The sequence below is a fragment of the Aptenodytes patagonicus genome, chromosome Z (genome assembly GCF_965638725.1).
Source record: "Aptenodytes patagonicus chromosome Z, bAptPat1.pri.cur, whole genome shotgun sequence".
Lineage (NCBI taxonomy): Eukaryota > Metazoa > Chordata > Aves > Sphenisciformes > Spheniscidae > Aptenodytes > Aptenodytes patagonicus.
The window spans coordinates 63,926,857-63,945,693 of NC_134982.1; the positions used below are offsets into that span (position 1 = coordinate 63,926,857).

Here is an 18,837-nt window from a genome sequence, read left to right on the forward strand (position 1 = left end):
TTACAATAGAGGCCAGTGCTGTTATCTCCTGTTTGCACACAGGAAGCAGAAGGACAGAAGGGAACTAGCTCTGCACAGCCTTGCATGGGACTGGAATTATTATTTAGCACTTATGAAGTACTAGTTAAGAACTCAACACAAAACTGACCATAAGAAACACATGATGGTTAGAACAAAAAATTGATGTCATCAACAGATGAATTCTGGAAACAGATGCAGCAGTTAAAGGTCTTGTTACTACTCCGCAGATAATTTAACTCCCTGCTGGAGCTTATTTCCTCCAAAAAACTATATAAATGGAACATTGTGTCTGTGCCGGATGCTTCAGTGCAATTCAGAGTTTTAGTTAAAATTGCCTGCTGTACTACAAGGAAGTAACACCTGCCAGAGGAGCCAAGTGGAAACACTACTGAAGTCACTGCAGCAAGATTAACCAGGTATCACTTGTCAATAGCTTCAGAGTAAAGAAGCCTGAATTCCAATACAATCTCCCAGTCGCTGCATGACTGGGAAAATCTCTTACTCATTCTTTTTCCCCTCAATATACGGCATCATCCCACTAGCCTGTATTACACGCATATGTACCTCAGCTTAAAGTAGCAATAAATATAAAAAAAAACCTTGTTACTGTGCACAGAAAGTCACTCATGTGAAAGAATACTTACCAAACCTTACAGAAGATGTCATATCACAGAACCATAGAATAGTTTGGGTTGGAAAGGACCTTTAAAGCTCATCTAGCCCAACCCCCCTGCCGTGGGCAGGGACATCCTCAACTAAATCAGGTCGCTCAGAGCCCCATCCAACCTGACCTTGAATGTTTCCAGGGATGGGGCATCCACCACCTCTCTGGGCAACCTGTGCCAGTGTTTCACCACCCTCAGTGTAAAATGGTTTAAAACCATTTACCCTTTGTCTTACCGCTACAGGCCCTGATAAAATTTTGTCCCCACCTTTCTCATAAGCCCCCTTTAAGTATTGAAAGGCTGCAACAAGGTCTCCCCAGAGTCTTCTCTTCTCCAGACTGAACAAACCCTAACGTTCAGTGTTAGTACATCACTGTCTTTGCAGTATTAATAGCCTACAGAAAGTTTCTATAGATCCAGCTTGAGGGAAGGAAACTGGAATCCCCAAGTCTCAAGTCCCAACAAAAGGCACATGCACCACTTACTTATCCTATATGACTTTTTCCAAGTTTGTGACGAAGCAGCCTCCTAGATATTTTCTGAAGGACTAAGTACAACAATGTCACTCCTATGTAAATCAGGATTTCTAATAATTTATTATTAAACCACATGAAAATCAGAACTAAATGTTAGTAAGAAAAAAAACAAGATCTTGACTTTTCTTTAATCAAACGCATGGGATGCTAAAGTGACTTGGTTGAAGGATAATACATCCATTAAATACTGAACAAATCTAGGCCAGAATAATGCAGTAATCAAAGCATGCACCTGAAAAGCAATCTGTGGGAATTTCCCACAAAGCCTTGGACTACATAACCTGTCTATGTCAGATTTCTAAACTACATACCTCCTATATTTATGTTGCGTATATAAATATAACCTATAGTTATACATATATAGTTTTCATAGGACATGAAAATTATTGTATTATTTCTCTCTCCCACAGATACATGCCCTTTTTACACATCATTTCAATATACACAGAGTCCTTTCCAAATTGCACCCTTTGAGGTGCTATAACTTTACCATGCAAATTAATTTCTCTGGCTTACTTCTTTTTGCGTGTGTTCCAAAACGTTTTCAATTCTTCTTTAAAATCAGCTACTAAGCTGCCCTAAACTGATGAAAATATTTCACAGATATGCTGAATGGTTCTGTATAACAACAAGAGGGCTGCACAGCTGCATCAAAAAACCCGTATTTTCTTCAGGCATGTTCTGTTTTCATTAAATATGCTCTCCACTTGCTACTTCAAGACCTCTTTTAACCATTTTATGTTTACCAGAACTTTTCATATTCAATACCCATTTCTACAGTCACCTTTACCAGTTATAATAAGTTCCATTTTCCCATTTGAACTTTTTTTTAAAATTTTTAGTTATAAATACTAATTTATCTATTCCAGATGCATTTTTCCTCTGTTGTCCCTGATGGTTGCGTGATCCCTGAATTTACTTTCAGTTATGAATTTTAATTAATATGCTGTTTGTCCACCTCATCCAAGTCATTCATTTTATTGAACGCCTCCAGTATTTTCTGCAGGTTCACTCAAATTAGTTCTCCCACACATCACTCCTCTTACATTTTATTTTCTTTCCTTCTTCTTTTATGTATCTGTCACACTACCTTTGTTAAAATACAAAGATGGATATATACAAAATGTATGTGCATAGGGGATATACTGTTGCAGTAAGGGGTCTGTCTAACTCTCTTGCACTAAGAATTTTGCACTTCCAATTATGGGATTCTGTTTTGTTTGCAATGGAATCTGGTGTAATTCGGCATTTTAAAGACTTTTGACCTGAACAGTATTATTATTTCCAAGAAAAAGTATCATCCCTTAAGTATGTTTTTACTACAGTGTTTTTACACAGGGAAATCTGAATGTGTCTGTTCAAGTAATGCAAAGTTCATTTATCTTGTCATGTTTCTACGCATGACAGTGTTATTCATCATATGTATAAATTTATCCTGACTGATACCTATGGTTTGGTAATAGTCAAACACACTAATGACTAGTTAAAACTAGTTACGATACTTACATTGGTGAGGTGAATGACTCCTTTCGATGTAACAGAGCAGCCCATAAAACCAACATACTGCAGCTCAGGACAATGTTCAGCAAAAGCTTTCACTGACTGATCTGTCACCTACAGAAAAGATACACAGGTAACAGTTGAATAGGTGATATGAGCACATACTTAGAGTCTAACCAGTTTCTCTGTAACGTTGGCAAGCCGCTCATTCATACTTTTATTATTATTATCACCGCTACTATTTATTTCAAGAGTTTGAGAGAAAACATCAGGTAACCACACGCATCTATATATGTGCATGAAAAGGAAGGAAAAAGATCATCTTTGGCAGAGGGGGATCATCTTCTTGGAGGAGGAGAAGACATGGAAGAAAAAGAGAGAATGATGGCCACAAATTCAAATATTATTGTCATCCTGTTTACCTGCAAATAACCCACGAGACCATTCTATCCACTACTCTCATAAACTATATACAAACATGAAAATACTAATAAATTTATGTTACTGCCATCCTGCAGACTCGTGCTATACCCATCATTGACTCTGCAAGGATTTTGAATTGTGTGATATCTTAAGTTTATATTCCTTTTCTAAGCATTTTTACTAAAACAAAGCAATTGATGATTTTAACTTAAAGATAATATTACATCTGTTTCCCACATGAGACTTGTATCTCATGGTAATATACCATTGTGTCAGTTATCAGTTGAATGGAGATGTTACCTAGTTTATTACTGTGATTTATTTCTACAACTATTTTTTTTCTTTATAATTAAGTTTGTCTAATAAAATTTAGTAACTATGAAACACAATCCATTGCACAAATGTGATGCTTTCTATGTAGACCAAATATTCAAAAGGACAACATTTTGTGAACTTTGTGAAGAATATAATATGGACATGGGTACACTTAAGACACCTGCGTATCTTTCTTTAAACAAGGGGTTTTTTTCCCTAGAGAAGTGTATATTCCCAGTGCAAGTTACAGTAATGCAAAACTCTATACTGCTTTTGGGACAAAAGCTGTATTTTCCAGCTAAACTGAGCCTCAGGTGAATACATACATAGGAACATTATTCCTGCTGTGCTGTGGATCACCTTTATCCACAGTTCCAACTTGCCTGACTAACATGTCACTTAACTGCACACTGGCAGCATATGGTGACCTTGGTAAAGACTCTGGCAGAACTATTTCTGAAAAGATAGCCCAGAGGTGAGGGAGGCCAACAAGATTGTAAGTGTACCACCACATACCAGCTGTATTGGCTTGAGGTTATGGAATATGGTTATAGGTCTAATGCAGCTTTCTCAAAGCATAATTTCCTCAGTGAGCAAAGATTTTTATTGTTGCACACCTGCCAAATGAAAGTAAAAGACAAGCCTTTTGGGATTGTGTATTTAGAAGCCAATGAAACTGAAAACAGGCCAAAAGGAAGGGAAAAAGTGTCAGCTAAACAGATTCAATCACAAATTGGGTAGTGATCATGTCGTATCTGCACAGACCCGTGTCTCAGGCCTGCCTACTTGAACAAAACAGTGTAGTAAGAAATTTCTTCTTTGATTTTGATCTGACACGATCTTACACTTTTATTTTTGCACACTCCTCTCAGCTGAGGACAGCCACACCAATTAATTGGGAATTTTAAGATATTGACTACTAAAAACCTTTGACAAATACTATCAGAAGGTAAAGACTTACAGATTTGCACTATTTAGCATTCCACCAGCAACACTGGGAGGGGGAACCGAGGCGAGGGGGGAGTTTATCTTCTCTGTAGAAGATAAACTAAACCCTCTGTTTCAACTAATGATCAAAGAGAAGGACCCTGTTACAATCTTACCCCTCCTCTCCCTACAGAGGATTAGAGTATGATTCACTGTTGCAAACAGGTTTGCCCTAGCTAACAAGAAAATGTAGCAATGAAAAATCAATAGTGTAAATGACTAACACCACAAATTCATTACAGAGCTTAAAACTTTAAAATACAAGTAATTTCTTCTATATAGCTGACATTTGGGTGCCTGAAGACTTTGAAAAAAAACGATGTTTTGAATGCAAGTAATGAAATTACTACGTCTTAAAACATCTTCTGTTCATACTATGGAGTTTTCTGCATTCTAAACAAAATTTGTGAAAAAATAGTTTTGATAAACATTAATAACAGTAGATTATGAATAGGTATATTAAATAGTTTATAGATTAGCAATGAACCTTTTCAGTGCTCATTAGATATGCAGCATCTATCTAGTCAGAAAAAGACGCTTCATTACCCCTGTATGCCATGCAAGCCTCATGATTTTCCAGATTCAGAAAAATTATTTACAATCTGTCAAAAGTGGTGTGACATTACCTGAATATGCTTTACAATTACTGTGGTAGAAGTCACCAATTTAGACAGGCATTTTGCTACTGCAAACAGCAATTTCTGTTCTTAAATCTTGACTTATAAATAAAATAGCAGTGCACTGAACCTATTGCTGTCTTTAAGCTCAGTTCAATAACAGATCCTGTCCTTTGCTGTCAGCCAACAAAACTCCACCACCTGCAGAAGCTGACTTCAAGTTTTACTGGGAAACATTGTAAAAAATTTTTCAATCAGCACTGTAATCTCACAGTCAGCATTCTTTACTATACCAGTGTGTAGGAATATATTACTTCTTTTTCAGACCCTATGTCATTTATAGCAATTGATATTTTAATATCGTGACTTCCACCCAGACAGCCTGTAATGAAGGCCACTTGATACTCTGTTTGGTTAGCTACTCTTAACATATGACCACACTCTCCTGTGATTGTATTAGTTGGGAAGGAAAATATACATATATATTTCTGTGTATACATATACACACACACACTTGCAATTTCACAAGAATGGCTTCTCATAAAATGAATATAAGACACTATGTATAGAAATATCAGATCAAAATACCTGTAAACTAAATATGTGATGAAAGGGTAAAAAATAAAATTTCTGTTAGGTCTTTTTGTTCTCCTTTTTGCAGAGGTACGGGGCAGTAAGAACTTGTAATAGTTTAGAATTTATTTATAAACATGTAGCATTATAGTCAAGTACAATTACCTAGTCTTACCTACGATTAATAACTGAATCCTATGTGTCCTTATTTATATATGGCCCAAAAAACATAATAGGACAAGATTTGTATGCAGAAGTATTATTTTTCATCAGACCTATTTGTCTAAGGGAGAAAAAAGTAGCTGAGTTTCAGACAGATCTGAAATAGAAGCAACAAAGCTAAATTTAAAGCTCAAATAAGTTTCTAAGGCTGAAAACAACTATTCTTCTGCGTAGACTTTCTTCTATTTTATCATCTGCAGTGCCTAGCACAGATGGCTTATATACATACGTGAACTTTTGTATTTAAACTCAAACATGCAGGCCAGCTCACTATTTCTACCATAAGCAGGTGCCAGAAATAGTAACCTCTTTTATTGTACAGATATAGTTTGTGCTCCCAAGAGATGGCCTGTTCTGCAGAATGACTGAAAGATAAGTGACTGATGAAAAAAATGCATGGAAAATTAGCAACGGCATGTATGCAATGATTATGCAATCTTAACACTGTCTCTTCGTAATGCAATATGTAACTTTATGTTACATTTTCCTCAAAGGCCTCTTCACCACTCAAGAGACAGAACAGGTACATGAAATGTGTATTGTAAATACAGCTTCTCCAAACCAACAAATATTTTAGAGTATAAACAACTTACATTAAAACATACTATACAAACAGATTAGACTAGCATAATCTAAAAACAGATTACCACAGAAAATATACCGTAGTTCTACAGAAATGACCCTTGTCAACAAAGATACAGAAATTCACACCCAATTCTTTTATAGATCACAGTACTGTTCTTCCAAGAATCTTTAATAATTGGATTGTCTACTTCACCTTCATTGACTTTCATTCATCCTGTCTTGCTTGATGTTAGTATTGCTTTGAAAAAGTAATATAGGATGATGAGGACAGATTTATAAGTTATGCACTAAAGCATTGTGAATGGGAAATACGCTGGTCTGGAACTAATGGTACAGATTTTGCTCCTATTAAAAAGATCTATGATAAGTGAGATATGGTTTAATCATTTTCTTTTTATGTATTGCAGCCTATTATACATGAATTCCAGTTCTGCATTGTTTTACAGAAATTCAGTATTTTGACTATTCTGAATTAGATTCTATAAGTATTAGTTTATTTTACGTTCTATACAATAATTGAAGGAGCAAAAAGGAACAGCTCTGAAGCAAAGATGATAATTCAAAAAGAAAGTTTGAGGTACAACAATACAAGCCACTTAAATTCCAACTAAAAAGCCTCACAATTAATAAAAACTTACAGAAGCTCAAACAGAAATAACTGAAAAAGAGATAGGAGTATAAATAGTAAATGGCACAGAATGTTCTCTTATTTGAACAGGTGCACTGCAATCTAAGTAGATCTTTATGTGCAATTTTTTCCATGTAAAATACATAAATAAAAGTTTGCAAAATACGTAAAATATTCCTCAGAAGAAAGACACCTAGCAGGATAAACTCTGCCACAGTAAAATATGCTCTCATATAAGTAGAGAGTCAGTCTGTCATGAATATAACATATAGGTATCCACTGCAGAAGTCAGCACTAATAGTAGGAAAAAAACCCCTTTTCTCCCAATTCCTTACTCCATAAATCTTTACCTGTCTTGTTCAGACACCAGCTTAACCGTAATTATTTTTGGGCAGCACAGAAAGAAGGGAAGGGTCAGAGAGGACTTACTAAAATTCAGTTTTATGTTTGAAAAGAGATAGGCTTACAAAAAGCTCATCTGCTAACTCAATCCTAAAACTTTCTTGCCTTACCTGTGCGTTATTATATACTACAAACTAAGGCCCACATATAACCCACTCAGAAATCTGCTCTGTGTGAAGCACGTGGCCAGGCCCTGCAATTCTGTGTTTTATATCACATACTCAAACAATGTGTGTTTTCCCTGGTCTGTTTTCCCTGAAATCCTTGCATGCCATAACTGTCCATAATGTGCAGTTAGGCTAACCTCAGGCATAACTTTGTTTTACTCCCTTTTTACCAAAAATCCTGAAATGCATTCATTTCCCAAGATACAGGGAAATCACACAGAGCGAAGGCATTTATCCTGGACTAACTCAGCTCACCAGCTTACAGGTGAGCTCAATTACATACACAAGGATGTAATACATACAAAAAAAGAAACATAAAGCAATGAGATTGGTCATATACAGAAATATCTGTATCTACTGTAAACAAAGGGTGCCAGGCTACCACTGTTCTATCAGCAGGAAAGACACTAAATGTCATTAAAAAAAAAAAAAAAAATTCAAAAATCACAGCAATGAAATAGTTTTGCAAGAAACTGACTACAGGTGTGTGTTTACATAGGTTCTTCATGCTTAGCTTAAAATTTGCATTGCTACCTCTATACTAAAATGTAACCAACAGCTTGCCATGATGCAAGGTAAGAGTTGTTGAATTCATTGCACTTTGTGAAACAATGAAGATGGAAATAAAGGCTAGTCATTGTAAAGAATTATGATCAGATGATCCCTCTTTGCCTCACAGGGAAAGATGACGTCTCTTTTGACTAACTTTTTTTAAATTACTTTTTAACAGAGGGTCAAACAGAGATCACAATATCACACTAGAAGTTAAATACCAGTAAATTTTACACTATTAAACTAAAACATATACTTACAAACATTTAAGATTACATATATGTTCCTAGTCCAATGAGTAAGAAATTACAAGCAAATCATTTTAATTTAACCACTTTTGAATTGAAATACAAATTCAATTTAATTTTTAAATTCATTTCTACAGGAGGCTGCAATACTCAAAGTATTTACTTACAGATTTAATCCTACGGTTCCACCAAACATGCCAGGGCACTCACTAGCATCAGTTCCTAACCTTATTTTAATAATACAATTTATTAGAAATAGATTATACTATTTGATTGACCATGAATACAAAACCAACTCATTTTAAATTAAATGGGAATACAGCACAGACATATCTTAAACACACACAAATCTTGATAAAGGGCTCTTTTTCTCTCCCTCCCCCAGAAAACAAAAGGCAGAAAAGATAAAAAACGAAGTTTATGTTTAAAAGATTTATTTTAAACTTAAACTGCAAAAGACTTTCCATATTCATTAGTAGTGATACATTGTCTGCTTTCCACAAGCATCAGCTTAAATGATATTTGTCATAAAAGCTGTGACAAAGTAATTATTATTGGCAAAGATGCATTTAAGTCATGACCCCATATTGCAATTACAGAACACTGGCAAAAATAAGGCACAGATAATCTGTCATCATGCTCAAGTTTTCAGGACACCCAAATTTCATTAGTGAACAGCAGCAAGGCAAGGCTTATCCTAACTAACTGCCATTGGACAAACTACGTATTTCTTCACATTCAGTAACTTATATGGATAAATGTAACCATTTGCTTAATCACAATAGAAATTCAACAACTGTCAGCTTTAACTTGCAGTAGTAAGGGAAGATGTAAGAAATACTGCCAATTTCTATGAGCACCCAAAATACAGAAATATAAATATTTCTATTACTTCATCTTTGAAGGAAACAATCTACCTGAAAAGGAAATTATCCCCATTTTTAAATATATATATATACATAAATCTCTAAAGTTTAGGCCAGATCTTCAATCTTTTCACAATCTGGGTTTATAAGATTTGATTGGTTTCTTTTCATTAAAAAGATCTTTATACAAAACAAATCTACAGTCTTTCATAAAATAGAACACAGCTGCTTACTAATGGCAGTAAAACTTGTTTCATTATTAACTGAAAGGGCTGATTGTTAATCCATCAATTTAAGTGACTTTTTACAAACAAGGAAAACAAACCAAAAATTCTTCAGTATTTTAAGATCAACTTAATTTTTAAATGTTAATTTATTTCAGAAACCTGTTTTTGAAGTGGGTCTCACCATTTAAGCTGAAATGTAAACATGAAATACCAAAGCAGAGCCTGTATTGTAAGGTGAACCTTACAAATGAGCTATTCCGTCAGAATCAACAATTCACAGCACACACACAGCATACAATAACTAAAGCATGGACTCGGAGGCCTTAGCTGCCTGAAACAGCATCCCAAAATACAGAATTGGGTTTGGCAGTACTCCTTATGTGCTTGCTGCTTGTATCTGTGAAGCACTAACTCTGTGGCTGTCTCATTTTGAGATGAGAATGTGACACCTGCCAGGAGTTTCTGCCCTTTGCACACCTGGTTACCTCAGACCTCATCAGAACATACTCTCTTGATGGGGCTCTGTGCCACACTATGCTACCCCACCCTCACATTTGAGAGGAGGAAAAGAGTGAAGAGGATTGTATTGCTACTCAATTCTCAATATAAATTCTCTGATTTCCATTAACTCACAATTTAATAAAGTACAGTTTGAATGTACTTATATTGAACAAGGCTATCAGCACACCCTCATTTGTTTGTTGCAAAATGCAAACAAAATTATAAAAACAATTCTTCAGCTTTTAAAATATTGCCCTCCTACCAAAAGACAAAATTTATTATCAAAATGTGTTTACTCTGGATTGGCAAAACACTGCTTCCAGAACAAAACTCTACATCTGTCATCAAACAGCATGTATACAGAACCTGATAACTATTAAAATTTCAGAAAAAATTAAAAAATTATGTACTTATTTGCAGACAGATAGTGCCACTGTATTACAAGTTATGTAATGAGAACCACACATCAAGAATATGGTATATTCACAAAAGGTTATGGGAAAACCAAGTGTTACTCAGCATATTTTTTAAACAGAAGAATGCATAATAATTTGTAAAAATTAAAAATAATATCCTGACCACTTTTTTTATTCATAATACTGAATCAAAAAGACTGATGTGTCCACATGCTAAGAAATACATATCAAGCATTTTCATTTAGTATCATTCTGAATACAAAGGAAGAAAAATATTTCCATGTAACTGCAAAATAGGTCCACGGTTTATTGGTCTAGCCGCTTAATCTTTCCTCCTTGTGTAAGAAGATGACTTTGCATTATCTGCCCTTTTAACGCCCCCACAGCTACACAAGTGTATTTCCTATTCTGTATTATGAGTAGAAACACAACACAAAAACCCAGTTTATTCAACAGCTTTATTGTTCACCCTGACAGAACAGATCTCATGCCCATTTAAAATCTTTTTGTAAGGAAATTAACTTTTATTTTCACTTCACCTATGCAATTTGATCTTACGCATTCCCATTAAAATTATGTACTCTGGCACATTTATCTGTTTACCACAACTTCAGGGCCTCTAAAGGGGCCTTTGACAAACAACTCTTTGTGCTCACACTCTTTCCCCTCTAAAACGGACCCAGAAACGCATTGTTAATGTTCAGAAATACAGGAGGCCCTGTTCACACACAACCCTTCAACTACTTAGGTCATTATGCCTGCCAACTATTAAACACTGTTAGTCTACTTCCTTTTGCTTTATTCCAAGAACACTGTCATTTTCACACATCAAAAACATTAACTGTTTCATTTTGTTCATTACTCTGGTTACCTTCTGAAGGCCTCCTAACTGCCCAAACCCTTTCAGTTTTCTTGGTCAAGAATCCGACAAATCCATGTTCCTTTCATTAAAAGCACCATCATGATCACAGCATAAGCTTGCTCTGTTGTCAGATTGTTGTCATGGGCAAAACTAATCTATTATTCCCTCAATATTTTTATTTCAGGTAAGAAACTTAATTACCAACTTAGGCAACACTCTCACTGCTATCACACAGTACCAATTCAGAAATAGTTGTTTCTGACAGATTTTTCACATATTAAAGCTGTTGTACATTAACAAAGCAACAAAGCAGTATGAACATACTGTAACTCTCCTTCTACCAAAACTTACTGTATGTATCATTGTGGTATGCTATAGGGATAAGTATTTGCCAGATTCTTCACTATGTCTAAAGTTTCCTCAGTGAAACAAAGCGATAAACAAACTGAAGCAAGCCAAAACACTGATGAAGAGTGATACATCTAACCAAAACCCCAAATTCCTCTGTCTTGCCCACACATAAGCATATTCCTAGTATGCAGCGCAATCAATAATACAGACTTGTAACACCTACATAACATTAATACATATGACAGTGGTAACACAGGCATTGTAACCTCTAAGGCTAATATGCACACAAAGACAGCAAATATCTGGTATTTACTCATGACTACAAAATCATCCAGAAACCGTAAGAGGAAAAATAGGATATATCCCTTGGTATCACATGTTTATTTTAAGAGTTAGTAAATATGACTGAAAAGGTAATCTTTTAAAATAATGTGAACATTTTCTTTTAAAAAAAAATCAGACACTTAGAACATTTAGTACAACTAAAAAATTACACAATTCCTGTTCAAATGATTTCTTTGAGTTTCAGAGATACCATGTAATTCTAATGAGTGGGGAAACTCTTGTAGCAGTTGAAAATGTAATGTAATGTATACACACAGTACATTCTATACCATAAAAACCACTGAAGAAACATAGCGTTTGCATCTGTTTTTCATGCAACTAACCTTAGGGTTTTTTAAGCTAAATCTACTCATATGAGCCATACATAAAACTACACAACTGAAACACAGTAGGATATCAGCTTCGTGATGTCATCAGCTGTAATATATAGGTAAGGCCACCAGCAGCATATCTAAAGATTGCTACCAGAAACTGAAAGGGGGCACAAATACCAAAACCTTTCTTGCAACCCACCTTCAAGACATTTCCATCCTACGGCATTCCCTACACACTACAGATTCATCACCTCCTCCTCTTTCACAAGCATAGAAAGACAAGACTTGCCAAAATTTTCCAGTATAGGTCACAGGTGCAAAAGTTTTGGCTGCCCAATCCACCAAAATAAATTTCATCCAGGGAACTGTTCAATTCTGATTATGTGGACTCTACTTGAAGCATACGGTCACCATATGTCACAAATGACGGGATAAATACATGTGTTAATGGGGGGGGGGGGGAAGGAAAAAGTCGTATGTTGCAAATTATGCTCTTCAATATGAAGCATAGACTCCTTAACTGGTGAAAGGTCTCCTATGTCACATAGAAAACAGGAGAAGAAATAAAATGAGAGCATTTCCTACATATTGCAACAAATACAAGTTAACAAGAAGACAGCAGAAGAACTATGATTACAACTGCATAGGTCAAAGAAAGTAATTTCATAATTAAGTGTTTTTCCTCTTCCATACTTTCATAACTTTAATCCACAAGGAGAAAAGGGAGAAGGTATTTTATTGAAAAATATTAAGTGACTGTATGTAGCATCTAAAAACAACATTCTATGGCAAAGCTCACAAAAAAATACAAATCATTTAATGGACATTACCATTCATTGGGATACCACAAGAGCTTCTTAAAATAGTTACATCTTGTTCAAACAAATTTACATATTAGCCTTCTGGGTAACATACTTATGATATGATATATGCGATTATGTTTAAAACAAACAAGGAAACAACACACAGAATGTCACTGAAATTTCAGATACAAACAAGGTTACTAGCTGAATTTGTTTTAACACATCTCTTGGGGAGGACAGAGAACTTAAAAATTTTAACCAGCCTTGCAGGTTTCCTTCTGATATTGTAAGGTGTTAAAATGAAATTACATACTCCCTATAAGAAGTCCTTCTAAAAAGAAAAAAAGATGAATTATATGTGCAGGAAAGAAAGTTTCCTGTAATATAGGTTAATGGACATGGTATTATATCTTTATTATTGGCTAACAGACAGTGTATTAGGTATTCAGCAGCAATGCTTATTCATCCTGCTCAATCTGAGTACTAGAAGTCTTCAAGTTCCATTACTGAAAAAGCTAGAATATTGCATATTGCATACTATTCTAGCCTACAAAAAACAGGTAAAGCCACAATCCAAATCCTAACTGGAGCAGACATTTTTTCAAAGCACCTGTATTCAGAACAGACAGGAGTCACAAGCTCAGATGAACTCAAGAAAGGTAGCATGAGCTTACCATCAGTGAAAGTTAGACACATAGCATAGAAATTGAAATGGCTTTGGTTTGATTTATAAATGATTTTCACAGAACAGAACTACCATTAAAAGGAAACACTTGATAATTAAAAGCAATAGGAAGAGATTTTTTCTTTGTAATTTTTTCCTTAGTGAACTACATGCATTACAATTAATTTAATTCAAAATAAACCACTGTTACAGGAGCCTGATCAAGCAGTACACCAACCAACATATTCTATCAATCTCAAGCAGAATCAGCTTTAAATCATGAAGTAGTTAAAATCTTGAAATGAATCAGACAGGGTGAAAATCACAGGATGTGATTTAACATAGTTCTCTAAGTTTTGCACTTGTATGAAATAAGTTTGTTTTCATGCTTTTTGATCTACTCAGCACTACAATCAGTGGACACATGGTCTGCTCAGCAAAGACGCTAGCTAACAGGCTGGAATCATGATTCTCTTAACAGCAGCCTTAGTTTCTTGTCCCTACATTTACGAATTGGTACAGAGTTCTCCAAGAAATTTTATGGCAAGAAGTAAACACGCTACACCCTGTAAGAGTTATTACATGAATGGTACTGGCCTACAATGAAAAGCTGCAGGAAAATTAGGCATTAAAATGGTAATCTTCAGCATTCACTACTGTGATTGACTACTTCATTACAATCACAGTTTGATATCAGCTGTAACTGGTAGGAGTGACCTCCAAACATAGCAACAATAAAAAAAATTAAAACAGCAGTAATAGAGTTTTAATATGCACGTACACAAGGACTCAGACCCAAATAACAGTTTGGTTCAAATAAGTTAAAATAAAATTTGATATCGCATAGGATACATATATACATTCTTGCATAAATTTCAGTGTAGATTTTAGCAAACAGTCGCCTCTAGCCCAGAAAAGAAAACTCTTAAATGGAAGTTCTGCATATTCTGTGCCTTGTTCTTTATACAACTTTCTTTGTTCAGCTATAAATAGTACACTATTATACCTTGTGACAAAAAATTGAAAATACTAAAATAGAAACTGAGCCGATTTTTTTTTTTAATGTTTGTACTAAAAAACCCAAACAAAAAACCAAACTAAACCAAAAAACCTAAAACTTTTGCTTTGTCCAAATCACAATAGCAAGGAAAACCAATTACCTCCAAAAAGCATTAAAGGAAAGGTGTTTATAGCTGGTAACAGGTAATCTACCCAAATTCTTCATAACAGACGTGTTTCTTTGAGTTGATTTTTTTTTTTTTTTAAAAAAAAGACCTTTGCACCAAGTAGTTGTCAAAACACAAAAATAGGGGGGATTTTTTGTTTTGCTTTATTTGTTCTCAAAATATTTAAAGCAGTCTTGATTTTTTTCCTTTCTGAAAGCTGGGCAAATAAGAAAGTCATTGGTGTTATTTGGTAAGAAAATTCTATGTACAGTAGTCTACCTGGCTGGTATAATTTACATCACTAATTTTGATCTATCAGAGTTCAGTCTGAAGAGGCCGTCTGCAGGAAGATGGCAAAAGAAAATGAGAATATGTAACAGTAAGCACAAATAAAATATAGTCAGGGAGGCACTTAAACATATTAATGATAACCATTTGTTTAATCCAGATGACAAAAAGGCAATTTTACAATTCCAAGGCCAAAGACTAAAATAGGAAGACGACTCATAAGGGCCCTCACTGACACAGCAGAAAGTGAAGGAGTGGGAATCTACAGCTCCAAAAGAAGCACACAGATACAGAAACTAGAAATTAAGGATGTTTCTCTCTGTCACCACATCGAGGCAGAACTTGAAACAAGCCCAGAAAATACCAAAGTGTATTAAAAGCAAGTAGGTGATATGATGTGAATGTGAACATGATTTAGATTTGATTTTTTACCTTTCCGTGTTGTCTAAAGGCATATGAAAGACCTGTTCAGATTATTTCAATCTATCACTGCATACATGCATTCAAGAACAGCATCTTGCTGATGAGAAATGCAAGTGGGACTGCTATATTAATTATGATTGGAAGCAAGCTACAATCCTGATTAAGCCTAGTGCAGAACCAGACCTCCACGCAGAGAGGCTGAAACAGGTGAACCTGTCATCACATGGATCCACAACCCAACAGCTGACAGGCTTGTGTGAAGCCCTGCATGCTGTGTAATAATGGCAGGACCAGCACAAGAGGGTGCTGAAGTTCAGCAATTCAGAGGGAAAAGAGGGAAAAGAGGAAAAAAAAAAAAAAGAGGGAAAAGAGGGAAGGGAGGGAAGGGAGGGAAGGGAGGAAAAGGAGGAAAAGGAGGAAAAGGAGGAAAAGGAGGAAAAGGAGGAAAAGGAGGAAAAGGAGGAAAAGGAGGAAAAGGAGGAAAAGGAGGAAAAGGAGGAAAAGGAGGAAAAGGAGGAAAAGGAGGAAAAGGAGGAAAAGGAGGAAAAGGAGGAAAAGGAGGAAAAGGAGGAAAAGGAGGAAAAGGAGGAAAAGGAGGAAAAGGAGGAAAAGGAGGAAAAGGAGGAAAAGGAGGAAAAGGAGGAAAAGGAGGAAAAGGAGGAAAAGGAGGAAAAGGAGGAAAAGGAGGAAAAGGAGGAAAAGGAGGAAAAGGAGGAAAAGGAGGAAAAGGAGGAAAAGGAGGAAAAGGAGGAAAAGGAGGAAAAGGAGGAAAAGGAGGAAAAGGAGGAAAAGGAGGAAAAGGAGGAAAAGGAGGAAAAGGAGGAAAAGGAGGAAAAGGAGGAAAAGGAGGAAAAGGAGGAAAAGGAGGAAAAGGAGGAAAAAGAAAACACCTGCTTGCTCTTCCCAGAGTTCAGCACATTCAGAAAATAGAGATCACAACTGTTGCTGAAGGAAGGAAGAGAGAGAGGGAAGAGAGAGAGGGAAGAGAGAGAAGAAGAAGAAAAAAAAAGGAAGAAGAAAAAAAATAAGAAAATAATAAAAAAGGGGAAAAACCCCAAACCAAGAAAAACAATGATGCAAAAAAACCCAAAACAATTGCTCACAGCCAACTCACCGATGCCCAGCCAGTCCCCAATCAATGGCAGCCTGGCCAACCTCCTTTCCCCCCCAGTTTTATTGCTGAGCATGATGTCATATGGCATGGAATATCCCTTTGGTCAGTTGGGGTCAGCTGTCCCGGCTGTGTCCCCTCCCAACTCCTTGTGCCCCCCCAGCCTACTCACTGGTGGGGTGGTGTGAGAAGTAGAAAGGGCCTTGACTCTGTCTAAGCACTGCTCAGCAACAACTAAAACATCCCTGTGTTATCAATGCTGTTTTCAGCAAAAAAATCCAAAACATAGCCCCATATTAGCTACTGTGAAGAAATTTAACTCTATCCCAGCCAAAACCAGTACATAGTATTATCACAAATTCTCATTTTGGTTTAAGAAAGCCAAAGGTTTAAAAAAACAAAAACAAAACCCAAAACCACCACAAAACCAACACACCTTCAAACAAATAAACCCAATTCTGAATAGACACAGAAAATAACAGACATAAAGTATTTTTTTCTAGTCAAGCTAGTCAAAAACATTTTTTGAAAGAAATAACTTTTTTTTTCCCTGATTCTACTAATCTTCACCAATAAAACACCCTTTACCTTTACCCCACCTGTCCCTATTGATAAATATGTCAATAACAAGTAGGAAAGTAATTTTTTATGCCAAAGCTATAAAACAAGCTATATAAATCGATAAGGGAAGATGAGCCATTAGCTTACTAAAAAACACACCAACTATTACTAGCCTCCTAAATCTTTTGATGAATTCCCTCACAAATCAGCTGCAATTTTATGAAAACGGCAAACTATACACTATCCAATGCTTTGCATAATCAATGCATCTTCAACATCTCCAGCTTCTGGCAAAGCAATCAATTAGGCCAGCTCTCAAATAATCATCAGTAGTGCCCAAGTACACTGCTTAATGACTTCCAGTTGTACTGCATCAGCATTTGGGGGCAGGGGAAGCAGGAGAGACAGAGACAGCAAGAATGAAGTTCTCCCTACCCATAAGTATAAACAGAAGAATAATTATATTGTTTCTATTGCCAATGTAATATCTGGAAAGGTGTCAGAAATTTATTTTTGTTTCTTGTCTTTCTCCATCCCCAACTCACTCTCCCATCCTCATACATCTGCAGAACCAGCAGAATATAAAAGAGGGCTCAGGACTCTTCAGGTTCTCCTTGACAACCTCTTTCTTCAGAAAAAACCAGCATGACCAGCTAGACAATAATAAAAATCATCTCCTACCTTGTTCCTTTATCCTTGGATAGTTGGACCCTTAGCTGTCTTAGTCTCATTACCTTGAAATGAGACTTGCAGAGCCAGACACTGGCTCTGCAAACTCATTAACCCAATTCCTCTTCTTCTGACCTCCTTAGCATAATTTATTCAAACAATTACCACAATAAATTTTAAGGAAAGAAAAAGGATGCAGAGGTAAATGAAAAATCTAAACCACACATTTACCTAAAGTAGGCTACTGTCAACTTAGCATCTGTATTTTTTACAACTGTTTGGGGGAGTTTTCCTGGATGAAGAAAATGCAGCAACAACAATGTATATGAGCAATGCCCTTCACAGAATATCACAAAATAAGTTATTAAACTGAGGAAGGTGGAAATCAATATAAGAACTAAAAGACAGAAAAGAAACTGGCTAAGATGGAAATAGCAATGAACTGGATTGAAAGGAGAATAATTGAGCTGGGTGGGGTGAACAGTTACAAGTCACAAACAGAGTTTGTAAAATAACAGTCCTAAAATAGGTATTAAATAGTTTTATTAAGAAGAATATGCAATCCCAAAAAAGCAGAATGCAATGAACTTTACTGGTGAAGTTGGGAGTATAATCAACACAGATGAGAATAACATGCCTGTTCATGAAGAACTGGATGAGTTTGAAGACTGGAGTAAAGCAAACAGGATGAAATGAAGAGCATTATATACAACCTCACTAGAACTTCTGTTACAAACTCAGATCTTATCAGCTAGAAACACATCAGAGGAGAAAGAACTGGGTCTACTGCCTTGTTGCAGATTAGAACTACAAGCATCCGTTACATGCA

The 18,837-nt window shown here is 35.8% G+C and overlaps 1 protein-coding gene across 1 annotated transcript in view; it reads right to left on the minus strand.

Annotated features, from left to right (window-relative positions):
- The window catches only part of FBXL17 (F-box and leucine rich repeat protein 17), a 302,561-nt gene that overhangs the window by 211,881 nt on the left and 71,843 nt on the right, over positions 1-18,837 (minus strand). The window contains exon 5 of the mRNA XM_076363233.1: positions 2,729-2,836. Coding sequence (XP_076219348.1) covers positions 2,729-2,836 — 108 coding nt within the window. The remainder of the gene's footprint in view (positions 1-2,728; positions 2,837-18,837) is intronic.